Raw genomic sequence first — 13,406 nt, forward strand, 5'->3', positions numbered from 1 at the left:
AACTCATGGAAGGCCACAAGCGTCTATAGCGGCTATTTTCCGGCAATCTGCCGGCTATGTTATTAATTAAAGAACAGAGCATTCCAAATTAAAGCTGAGAGTCCAATTGCTTTTGTAAATAGTTTCAATTTTTTGCATCTTGTTTTTTACTTGAAATCATATGGTCGTTTTGAAATTTAAAAGATTTTGGCTTTTAAAAATATAATGGTTTATAAAATTTTGCCTATTTTTTTTCAACTTCGTCGACTTGTAGCTTGGTGTCAGCAAAGAAGAAAAGCTTCTTCTTTCTACTGATTTAAGATTTAAACTTTTTCAGGGTTTTACGCCTTAAGTCAGGGTTTTCTGGCTTTGATACTCCTAGATTTCAATTTTTTTTGTTTTTAGGTAATTGCTCATTTTTCACGTTTTCTAGTTTTGTCACATTATCACGTTATTGAGAGTTCATATATCACATTAATGGCATTCCATGATAAAGCAAAATTGATAATAATAAAATCTCTAGATAAAGATTACGGTTTTAACTGCTTCGACACTACTTTCTCGAAGAATTCAACTGAATTTTTTAATTGTCGTTGGAACTGTCGTTTTTACTTTGTCTTTTTAGTTGATGAAATTTCCTGTACACTGACCCAGATCCATTAAAATCGATTGGTGTCAAAAAAACTTAATGTTTTCAAATGTTTCGTTATGACTTTTCACTGGCTTCGACACGGGTTTTCACAAAAAAAAGGTAAATTAATTTTTGATTTTTGTCATATTTGACGTTATTTTTGTAGACAAAAGACATATTCTGGATAAATGCACGTCTTAAGGGCTTCCTTTTAATAAAAAACAATCATATTTAATTATTTTTTTGTAATTAACGGCTGTTATGACTTTGGAAATAATTTTTTTTCGAAAAAAAAAAAACAAGTATTACTTAATTTTGCCTTTTTTTCTGTTTGTCGACGTGTTACCTATTTTCAACAACAAGAGTTCTCATAATGCATTATTGGTGTTCAATGAATGTGCAATCGAATATATTTTGAATTCCAAAGTATGGCTTTACGGCTTCAAAGCGTTTTCTGGCAAGTTTTAGTTGACTTTTTGTTGGTTGTCTCTTTGTTGTTCTTTTTGTAACCAAATAAAAAATAGATTACCGACAGTTTTTAGCTCCCTTCCATAGAAACATTATTAATCGTAAACCTATGGGATATCTTAGTTGATTTCTATTGGTTACCATTACTTTGATTGTAATTGTTTTTAAAAAAAATAAGCAAATTTTTTAACTTCACTGTTTTTGTTCTTTATTGTCTAATTGTTACCAACCCTTATTACGGACTGATCCCATATCTTTTCTAGTGAGTTATAAGATATTTTGTTTAGATTCATTTTTTACGCTGTTTTAACATCGTTATTAAGTTTTGTTTTTTAAAACGGACATAAAGTTTTTTTTTGTAATTAATCTTTGTTGTTGTTGTTTGATTTTGCAGTTCGTCTTGACTCGCTTTCTTAATATTGGCATATCGCATTAATCTAATGCATCATTTTTATGCCATTGAGTTGTTTGCTTTGGAGGCTATCTTTCCGTTCATACACAATTTTTTTTTTGAGAAATACGTGAATTTTTGGGTTTTTCTATCTGTTCCTCATTTGGTAGAGAATCATGCCAAAATTGTGGATGAGCGGGGTCCAATCAACCTTATGTGCGATCGCACATTACCGAGCCTCCTTGTTGATTGAATAATCGAACTAGCTTAATTGAAACCGGTTTATTTCTATTAGCAATGATTATAATATTTTGTTTTTCTGTTGATTTCTCTTCCAAATTTTGAAAGTATTTTTTGAAATTTTGAAAAACAATTTTCGGTGATGATTAGGGTTCTTCAAAGTTACAATAGATTAAGAATAGCCATACTTGCTGACTGCGTTACAAGCGGTGCTAAGCAATAAAATTTTTGTAAAATTTTCCAGGTAAAAATGCAGGCTCATGAAAAATTTCCCTCGATTCGTGATCTAACTATAGCTCGACTCAATTTTTGGAGGTCAGTAATTTGAGCCGAGCAAAAGTTGAAGGTGATAATTTGGGTCGCGCGAAATGCCCAGTTGTTTGCTAAATTTGCTCTACAGTCTTTTTATAGGCTGGCTTAGAACTAGAAATGCCAATTAACTCAAAAATTTTGTTCGCCAGGAGAAAAGGAAACAGATTCACAGCCCTGCAAGCGTGTCGAGGTGATCGAATACAAAAATCAGCCCCGTAATTGTACGAACAGCTGTTCTTCTTACAGTAATGGGTTCCGTGCAGTTTTTGTCGTCTTTCTGGGTCAGTTCCGTTATCACAACAGATATCGAATTCCCATCCATTTATGCCCGCATTGACTTCCCGTTCCGCCCAGAAGGCATCATCACCGCTGACCCCAGAAAAATTTTGCCCTGGTATTTGACGGGGGCACCCGTACCATCGAGCCAGTTCCCTTTCGCAGTTTGAGTAATCGCTTCTGGATTCGCCTTCGTTCCAATCAGTGCAGAAACCTTCAGTTTCTTCAGGCCCGATATTTCGATCGAATTTGTTGATGTAGATCGAGAAACAAGTGCCTGAAAATTATGTTTTAGCCAGAGCCCAGAAGGAAAGCATAAACTAAAAGGATCAATTTCAGAAGCTTAAAAGCAAATTTGAGTTGTGCAAAATAAAATTACCCAGGTTTTGGTCCAGACCCAAAATGAGCTATGATCAGACCCAATCGAGCGCACACCCCTGTGTTCCCAGACCGAAATTACAGGGTCTGGAAAGCGGTTCGAGCGCACAATAGTCTGGACCATGGTCTGATTTCGGTCTGATCAGAGGTCAATTCGGTCTGGACGGTCTGATCATAGTCTTTATAGTCTGGACCATGGTCTGGGTTCCGTCTGATCAGAGGTCAATTCGGTCTGGAAGGTCTGATCACAGTCATTATAGTCTGGACCATGGTCTGTGTTCGGTCTGATCAGAGGTCAATTCGATCTGGAAGGTCTGATTTCGAGTGCATTTTTTTTCAAATTTTTTTGTTTTTTTATTGAGGGATGTTGGCTCTGCCAAGAGGCAACAATAAAGCAGCGTTCCGATCAGAGACTCATCTAAAGTCCGATGACTCTGATCAGAAACAAGGAGTCCAGCTGATAGCAAATGCCGGTCCCCTCAAGAGGAAATTTTCATTAACTGAAGACCACGAGGTTTCTTGTGGAAAACTGTCTAAGTTCCTCCATTGAGTCAGAAATATGATCTAAGGGGTATGGTAAATAAAATTTTTTTCTCAACAGTTAAGTTTCGTTTTCATTAGCAATATTTTCAGAATTGGTTTTTCCTTAGATGATTTTAATACACCAAACACCAGTTTTTTATGAAATGAATATATTATAGCAAAATTAAGAGATTTGTTCATAATTAAAATCTTTCTCTGATCAGACTATTATGAGCGCACATGAGTCTGATCATAGTCTGATTAAGGTCTGGGCAATGGTCTGAAATTGAGTCTGGACCATGGTCTGAAGATGGTCTGATCATAGTCTGTTTATAGTCTGGACAATGGTCTGAGTTTGGGTCTGATCATAAGCGCACTATAGTCTGATCAGAGGACAATTTGGTCTGGAAAGTCTGATCAGAGATCATTTTGGTCTCGATGATCTGATCAGAGGTAACTTCGGTCTGGAAAGTCTGATCAGAGGTCATTTCAGTCTGCATAGTCTGATCATAGCTCAATTTGGGTCTGGACCTAAACCTGGGTAACATTAATAATAAATTGTTTTCAGAACCGATAAACAAAAAAATATGTGCGTTTATTTTTTTCTAACCTTATTGTATACACATTTTACTGAACCGAGACAACACTAAACGGCAGTGTTGCCTCGTCGTGTGTTGCTTTATGAAGCATAAAATTAATCCATTTGTTACGTTCAATTTATTTGGTTCAAAAAAACATGAAAACAATGCTCAGTAGAAAACTTCAAGCAAGTCAGCACCGCCTGATATGAAGTTTTCGCAATGAGCAGAACCAATGAGCAGAACCTTTGCAACCTATCAACGTTAGTTAAGCCAATTCTTCAGTGAAATGAGGCTGTAAAATTACTTTTTTGCCAACAGATTTCTTGCTCTTATTGAAATGATCTTACTTTCAATTGATTGTTTATGTAAAATCAATAAGTGTTTTGTGCAACTTTTCTGTTTTAATTTTTTTAATCATTTATTCTCAAACAACAAAATTTGTACTGTACTCACTTATCTCCCTTGTTTTAATTAAATAATTTCAAAAAATTAAATAAAAATAACTCTTCTGTGTTATTAGTTTTTGCGACAATTCTGAAGTCCTCAATTGAATCAAATTTACGTTTCCTATATATAAATCTCACTCGATGTTAAATTTTGTTAGTCATTTTCTTGATGTCACTCTTTGATGCTGAATCACAAATTAAAGCTCCATTCTGTAAGATTGGTTGCACGTAATTTTTGTGAGCACGTGTTGATATTTACATCAGTTTAGAGAAGGTAGCACAAAAAACATTCAATTTATGAATCAAACAATGGATAAGATCTTTAAAATGTATTTGCTCGTCAATCAAGATTCCAAAATACCTTACTGGTTAATTGTTCTCATTGTTAATTCTCCCCAATGATATTTGACTGCTTTTGTTTCCAGAGTTTTTGAAGTTTAAAATTAACTTACTTTTGTCCAACGAATCGCGGGTTTGGTTCGTGCCTCAGACAAGCTGATTAAGATCTGAGTGACCAAGCATCAATGTTGTGTCATTGACGTAAAGTGTCTTTCTCAGACTCGTTGTAGCCTCCAGAAAATAGTTAACAAACAAGATGAAGAGCAAAGGTCCAAAATTGAGCTTTGAGGTGCACCTTATCTTAAAGATAATAAAGATGGATCAAAGGATCCGCAACGTTTTTTTTTTCACTTTTTGTTTGACAAATTGTTAGCGAGGTACTCACAGGACCAAGGAATACGATTCTCCATAACATTATTAAACGAATTGAGTAATCTTTTGACCAAAAGCTTTCTTTAAGTCCGTAAAGATTGATGGTATTAAAATTGATGATTGTTCAAATTATACCGGATTGAATGTACAACTGATATCAATGCCTCTTTGGAGCCTAAATTAAATCTGAACCAAACTGGTTGTTGTGCAGTTGATTTGAACGTTTGAGAAAATTAGACAATCGGATGTAGATATTTTGTTCGAGTAATTTTGATATGGCAGGTACACAAAGGGTCAGTAATTATTAGCTTCAGAAGCATTTTCAGAAATGAAAGTTGGGAGCACAACTGCCCTCTCCGAGCAGTTTTGGAACGATTCCAAATTCAGTGCTTTTTCAATGAGAAATGCTATTTTGTCTATGTTCCCGAATAGTAAACACTGTAAATTAGAAAAGTGAAATACAACTTTTTCAACCTAATCCTCTGTATCATTTTCCAGTAGTGAGCCTTGCGACATAAGTGAACAACGAACTGAACTCATGATGCTGCTCAAAAGTAAATTTGGGTTTTGATCCGGACATTTTCCCGATTAAGATATTAAAGATTTCGAAAAAAGGTTTATTATTTAACTTGCTTTCGGCAATGATTTCTTATACAAAATAAATTGGTTTCTTTTCGTCGACGGTCTTTCTAAGCGCAGTAATGCTCCCAATTTTCAATTGATCTCTCAATATTTCAATTTTTTTACAATTTATGTTTTTGGAGAGGCTAATTTTTCTTTTGGTTCAAAACCCAACCTTTCTTTTATCCTTGCGTTTTAGATTTTTTGTCGGGAACAATTTCTTGTACTTTTTTCTTGATGTTGTTAAAGTTAAAATGTTTAACGGGTGAGAGCAGATCCTTCATTTTAGAAAAATTTTGTACTTTTGCAGCTCAGAAAGCGTTAAAAAATTCTTTTTTTCGTTTCAAGGATTTTCAATCAAGAATTTTCAGGAATTCAAGAATTTTATATCTTCCTTTGTTCCGATTACAACTTTTTGCGCCGTTACAGTATAGTAGATGTCTCTAAAGCTCTATTAATCCGACTACAACTTTTGGCACCGTTAGAATATAGTAGATGTCTCCAGAATTTAGAGTTGATGTTTCTAAAGCTCTACTTGAAATTTTTTATTACAGTAGACGACATCAATAACTGAACTATTGAAGACAGTTTCTCTCGTTGGTTAATTTTACTTCAAACACTGCCTATCAAAACAGCTGAGGCTGTTTTGGAAATTCGTTTTTTTGCTTGATTCCCCGTTGTAATCAATGTTAATGTCATCACATAGAATTTTCTTTTCATCTGGTTGTAAGTAGATATCACTAAAATGATTTGCGAGGTAAATCAATTAATCGATTACAAGGGGCATTAGGTTTCATTCATGTAAGCAGCCATTACATAGATAGCAACAGCTCCAGAAACTTTGGCTGTTGAAACTTGTATGTTGTTAATTTGTGTTTTTTTGTGCAGCCCCGTCACGACTTTTTTCTTTGAGATAATAGGAACACCACCACGTTTCTGGTGAAAGTTGCATGTTAACTGTTCTTTGCACCCGTCTGTTTTGAACAGGTGATTTGAATGATTGTCCAGTAACCATGTTTCGTTTCGAGAAGTCATCAATTTTAATAGAAATTGCAGCTCATTAATATTTTTTCTTAGGGACCTTATGTTTTGAAGATAGAGACCATGTGATAAAGACAACATTTTTCATTAAAAAGAATAGTGATTGTTTTTCCCTTATATATTTTTACGAACGTTTTTTTTCTACTGCATCCGTTAGAATAAATTTAATTGGGAAATACAATGTGGAGGTCATCTGGATATAAGAAAATTACAATACGGCTTTCGCCAAAAAACTTCTGGAATTTTTTCAGTGACGAAAACAGGTTATGCAAAATCGTTTGCTTAAAAATAAAAAATTTTCCGTTCTTCGTCTGTTCAGACGGACCATCATTATGATTACTTGATAGGCCTTTAAAAACGCCGAAATACTTTCTGTAGCAAAGTTTTTTTAGTAAAAAAAATCTTTCGAAGATTTTTCTTAGATTAATTAGACCGGAAAATACTTCGTAACCTAAATGGGTTAATGGAGGGCTTTGTTTATACTCATCTATTTGAAGCCATTTAAATACCTGTTTATAATCACTGCTTCAATAAAATACCGTTTATTCAGTCATTGAGATTAATCAAAGTGCAGTGTGCCATTGGTTCATCATTTCACAGAAACCATAATTTGCGCAACAAGTTATTGTTAATGAAACCCTAAACCAAATCACCAAAGCTCTTCTCAGATATCATTTCCCACTCTCAACGGGTGTGAAAACAACGCGCAAGCGTAACGAAAACTACTTTCTTACCTGTGGGCAAGGTACCTAACTTGTTCAAACAAAAAGTGTTGACCGGATGGATTATTACGGTTAGCCCTTAACCCCAATCTAGAGACATTTGCAAGTTTTGAATATTTTAATGTCCACAAATACTTGAAAAATGTTGTATTCTAAACGTCAAAGTTTGAAGGTAGCACCCCAATTTTTCCTATGCAAAAAAAATAACATTTTGACAAAATGTTACTCCTACTTGTAATCAATCTTGTACGCAAAAAAATCTTGTACACCATTGATCCCCTACACCAGTCCTCTTGCGTACTTGGGAAATTCATATAAAACGCAACGAAATCATAATGTATCGTTTCTGAAATCATAATGTACACTTGATTTCTCCCCTAATCTGGGGACTACCAAGCTGGTTGTAACCATGTTTGGTTGAATTCATTATTATCATTATTATTATTATTATTATTATTATTATTATTATTATTATTATTATTATTATTATTATTATTATTTTTATTATTATTATTATTGTGGTGAGTGTAATAAAACAATTGTTAACGAAGCTTAAATTCCACTTGGAATATGCAACTAAGTTTATTTCACGTTAAGGCAAACTGCACTTTTTCATAGTCTCGCATTCACACATCCAGTGCGAGCAGACGAATACCTGTCAACGCAAGCGTTGACACTTCATAACATAAAACCTTACCACGTATGTACACAGTAGTGAATAGCTACAACGTACTTTAATATAGAAGAACAGTTTATAGGATAAATATAATAACATATAGTTTAATGAAGTGTTTATAAAGTAATACATCTATGAGGCTTGGTTCCGTCTAGTCATGTGCTCCGAATGGAGGTGCACCACACTACCCCCACGACAGGAAATAATTTCAATCTTGGAATTCTTCATAGAAATCGCTTTGTTTAATGTCTGAAATAGAGCTTTTTCCCGGTGATAGGATTTCTATTTGATGTTCTTCGTTGTTGTCTTGTTCCGTGGTGGGCTTTTGTTTGTCCTCGAGTACTTGTTGTTTCGTAACGGTTTCGTTGGTTGTGGCTTTTTCTGTGTCGTGTCCTGTTTTGCATCTCCAGCAATGTGGGCATTGTTTTGATTGTGGGGTGGGTAGTATTGCTGGTCTTGTTTTTCGTGCTGATAAATGTGCTACTGTTGTGTTCCAATTGGAGTTGTTTCCTCTTAGGATCTCTTTGATTTTGTTGTCCCCGTTCTTGTGCTACAGCGTAACTGAGCGCTTGTGCAGGTGTTCTCATCTCCGATAAGAGTTCCATTCATATTGCCGTGTTTTTCATTTTTCCTATGAAGAAGTCCTGTACTAGACCTTGTTCCACGTCTCCGAATGCTGTTTTGGCTCCTAGTTCTCTAAGTCTGCTGTAAAATGTTTCTAGTGATTCGTGAGGTTCTTGACGTGCGTTGATGAATTGAAATCTGTCGTATGTCGTGTTTCGTGGTTTCGTGAATGTTAGTGATAGTTCGTGTGCAAATTCATATGTCGTGCAAGTGTCGATTTTCGTGTGTGGGTTGTTTTGATGGTATATTCGTGTGCCTTCTGTTCCAATTGATAAGTATAACAAACTCTTTATTTTCGTGTATGCAATTTCCCATGGATAGCAATCAACATAAGGGCCTCTGAATTCTATTGTTTTACACTCGTTTTCCCAATCGATTTTTTTCTCTGGTTTCTGATGTCTCTCTTTCTTGTCTCTTCTTCTGATTCGTTTTGTCTTGCTTCTTCTAGTGACGGCATGGCTGGGTAGAATAGGTCAGCTGGTGTTGGTTTTGTTCTGAGTAGTTTATCTACTTTAAAAAATTTTTTGCCATTACTGCTAATTTGAATGTTGAAAACCACTGTGACCACTCTTGATTCGGATATGCACCGCTTTCCCAAAATAATGGGACTCCTATCGGTGATTTTTGAGTTGATGACTGCGCCATGTGGTGTATGTATGAAAACACTTGTTAACGAAGCTTAAATTCCACTTGGAATATGCAACTAAATTTATTTCACGTTAAGGCAAACTGCATTTTTTTTCATATTCTAGCATTCACACATCCAGTGCGAGCAGACGAATACCTGTCAACGCAAGCGTTGACACTTCATAACATAAAACCTTACCACGTATGTTCGCAGTAGTGAATAGCTACAACGTACTTTAATATAGATGAACAGTTTATAGGATAAATATAATAACATATAGTTTAATGAAGTGTTTATAAAGTAATACATCTATGAGGCTTGGTTCCGTCTAGTCATGTGCTCCGAATGGAGGTGCACCACAATTATTATTATTATAAACTCTTTCTATGTTTTGCAGTAAAGAAAATTGTCAGTAGCTGACATCTCATTCACATCTATTTTCTCTCCAATGTTTAATCCATTTCTGTTTACAATTTTTAAACAATTGTTTACTCAATTTAATCTTTAAACAATTTTTGCTCCCAATCAAAATTTCAATCAAATATTCAACAAATCTGAAAACATATTACACGTTGAGACAATTTTCGTTTTTCTTCTGCAACTTGAATGGATACCATTCTCTTTTAGTTGGGATTTCTGACAAGAGTTGGGATTTCTGGTAATTGATAATTTTTCATATTATCTGAATTTCATTGGTGGAAAAGATGACTGGTGTAGGAAAATAATGATGTAACATTTTTTTTCGAATTTTAATAAAAAGTTGGAGTACTATTCTGCAGAAAATAAAATTTTACTTTTTAATACAAGGGGTTGGTAACTGAGTTTTGACTTTCAGCATACATTTAAGGCCATGCTAAAATCAAATATTTCACATGAACGGCTTTTGCTACTGGCTTTTGAGACCCGTATTTGTAAATAGAATCGTATCTTGAAAAAATCTTGCATGTTTTGAGTTTTGTTCAAGTCATAATAAGTCTTTATATGCTCTAGAAGTTATATTAGTCACAATTTTAGGACATTAATACATTTTTCACATAACGCACACTCATTGCGAAACGCACAAACTGCTGTTTTACTCCGTAAACTGCCAGTTTTGCAGTCATAAGCCTTTTTTTTTTATTTTAAAATCAATCGACGCATAGTCTTCAGATATTTAGTAGATCTAAACAAAAATTGACAAGCTTTTCTACACCAAAATGTAATTGCAATTTGACCAGAAATTTGTGTCCTTCTTAGCTAAATCAAATAGATATTCTTTGACTTCTCTTTTGAATTTGGGAGGCCTTCAATATGGGCGATAGTTGGGAAAACCACGCACCAGTGACATCGAATTGTTTAAGTTTGTAACTCGGTAGAATATCTCAGATCGGCAACGCTGGCGATTACATTCGTTTGAGTTTAAAAAAATTTTCTCGTTTGATCGTGTCTTCGGATGTTCTTTCCTTATTTGCCAAAATTGCTCCACCTCAGGTGGAGGTTTTCTTGCCAAATTCTGTTTAAAACTAAGAGATCTAAAATACAAATTGATATGTGATCGGTGATCGAAAGTAAATTTACTGATCGAAGACAATCCTTGTATTCTTTATTAGTAAAATAACTGTTTGATTGTATCCATTTTAATTTTTTTCTCTGAAGCCTTTGCATTTGCCTGACGATAGTTTTACTGGCATACAAAACATTTGATCAATAAAACAAGATCGGTATTATGTAAGTTTTGACTAGGTTGCATTTGACTGACAATTTTGTTTCACTTGAAATTGTTCTCTTTAGATAAGCAAGCGTTTGATTTGCATTTACTAGAACAAAACTTAAGTGATGATCCCATGATAAATTTTCTGAAGAATATATGCCCAAGACTTTGAAGTCTGTTTCCTGTGAGATGGTTCCATTACTGGGAAGACGCTCAGTTTGCCGGTTTTGATTTTTACGTAATGAAAATTGCACGTTTTTAAACTTATCGAAATTGAAGTTTAACCGATTCTCCTTGCTACAAACAATAGCATTTTCAATATTTTTTCCAGCTGTACTTTATTGTCTACAGTGCTGACAATTTTTTGTGTCATTCGCGTATAAATTGCACTCATTGACAATTATTTCGGTTAGGTCATTTATATAAACGGAAAAAAGAAACACTGTAAAAATTGACCCTTGAGGCCCACCGCTGGTTATTGGTCGAAAGTTCGATTTTCCGCAAGATGTTACAACTCTCTGCTGCCGATCAGTTAAATATGACTCGAAAAACCTCAAGAAAGCACTGTCAAATCCCATTCTACATAATTTGAAAAGTATGATATTATAATCGATGGTATCAAAGGCATTTGCTATGTCTAGATACACCGTCATTGGCATTTTGTTTGCTTCAAGTAACTCATACAACCCGTTGCAGTAGAGAAGTAATTGAGGGATGGTAGAACGATGTTTCCTAAAACAATGTTGCTCTACGCAAAGCTTTCGTTGCAGAAAGGTCGAGAGTCGTTTATACACCATACGCTCAAATAGCAGTGACAAGGAGCTAAGCATGGCAATCGGTCGTTAGTTCTTGATATTTAATTGGCTACCGCTTTTGAAATGGGGTCGTACATGCATTTTTTTTTCCCACAAACTGGGAAACTCACATTTGCTAACACAGCAACTGAAGATAAACAAAAGTTGATTCGAAAGGTACGGTAAAGCAGACTTCAAAAAGTTTGGGCTGATTACGGAAAACCGGCGAACATCTATCAAGATTTTCTCTTTAAGTATGCCCGTCATATTTTCTGTGTTTAGATTTGTTAAATTTTTGGTGATTAAACGTCGATTGGTATAAAACTCAATAAAAGTTCCAGAAAATATTTTGACATTGGTGAGTTCAAAAATGGGTTGACAATGTAAATTTGCATTTTCGCTTCTATTTTTGTCAAAGGAGTTTAGAAGTCCCAGTGGAATCAAGTTCTTGCACAAAAATCTTTGAACATTTTGTATTTTCGAAGCACTTGGAAGCAGTCTTTAAGGACAAAAATAACTTAAAGTTAACAAAAAATAGAGCAAAAACAAACAGAGATTTGCAAACTCATGGAAAGTTGATATTACCACCAGTTCAGAGTTTAGAAAGGTGACATTTTTCTACCATGAACGTCCATCTTAAAATATTAAAAAATATACAAACCATCGCTGAATTGAATGGTCCCCTCGAAGTTCTTGTCATCTATTGGAAAGTTAACCGTCGTAGACCCAAATGGCTTCATTAGGGTAACCTCGGTTACTGATAGATCTGTTCCTAAACAGCAAACGTTACCATCAGTCCGATGAGTTTCATCATTGTAATCGCAAATTTTTTTATGGCTTAAACAAATTTGGGGAAAATTTAATTAGTAAAAAAATATTGATCAACACTTTAAACAACAAATTCGGGGGGAAAATACACAATATTTATATATATATATATATATATATATATATATATATATATACATATACATATATATACATATATATATATATATATATATATATAATATATATATATATATATATATATATTTACGTATATATATATATATATATATATATATATATATATATATATATAGGTGTGCGTGTGTGTTGTTTGAATTTCTATCTGCTTGTTGTTGTGCGTGTGGTGTGTGTATATATTTGTGTCGTATATATTTATGTGCATGTTTGTGCGTGCGGTTTATGTGTGTATCTGTTTTAATGGGTATGCGTTTGTGTCCCGTGTGGTATTCGTTTATGTGTGCGTGTGTTCGTGTGTGTAAGTTAATTATCAAAACCCCTTAACTCAAGAATCACAGACTTTTTTTCCATAAATTTCTTTAGAAGGACTAACGAGGGAATGGTTTGTTGCAGCTATATTGGGATATGGTAAGCAAGCTGCTATGAATCAGGGAGGGTATAAGGAAAATTAAATGAAGAACAAAGGGATATTCTTGTTACACTAAATAAATCGGGTAAAATGATAGACTAAAAAGCGGTGATAAAGCGGGACACCATTGTTATATGTTCAAAAACACTTGTAAACTTGTTTATCTTGCGCAATATTAGTTTTTGAATTGATAATATACTGAACCTCACAAGTAAGTTAGTACCCATTTGTTTTACGGATTAAAAACTCAATTTTCGAGGCAATTTTACTCCGACTGAAAATCAAATTCCGACGACA

General features: G+C 34.3%; 1 protein-coding gene across 1 annotated transcript; it reads right to left on the minus strand.

The window, feature by feature from the left end:
• Nucleotides 1-2,092: 2,092 nt before the first annotated feature.
• Nucleotides 2,093-12,498, minus strand: LOC142344317 (uncharacterized). Its single transcript, XM_075395905.1, has 2 exons — nt 12,393-12,498; nt 2,093-2,574 (listed from the first exon to the last, which is right to left on the minus strand). The coding sequence occupies exons 1-2, from the start codon at nt 12,469-12,471 to the stop codon at nt 2,093-2,095; spliced, it is 561 nt and encodes a 186-aa protein (XP_075252020.1). The 5' UTR covers nt 12,472-12,498.
• Between the last annotated feature and the right edge of the window lie 908 nt (nt 12,499-13,406).

The sequence above is a fragment of the Convolutriloba macropyga genome, chromosome 8 (genome assembly GCF_964194025.1).
Source record: "Convolutriloba macropyga chromosome 8, txConMacr16.3, whole genome shotgun sequence".
Taxonomy (NCBI): Eukaryota; Metazoa; Xenacoelomorpha; order Acoela; family Convolutidae; genus Convolutriloba; species Convolutriloba macropyga.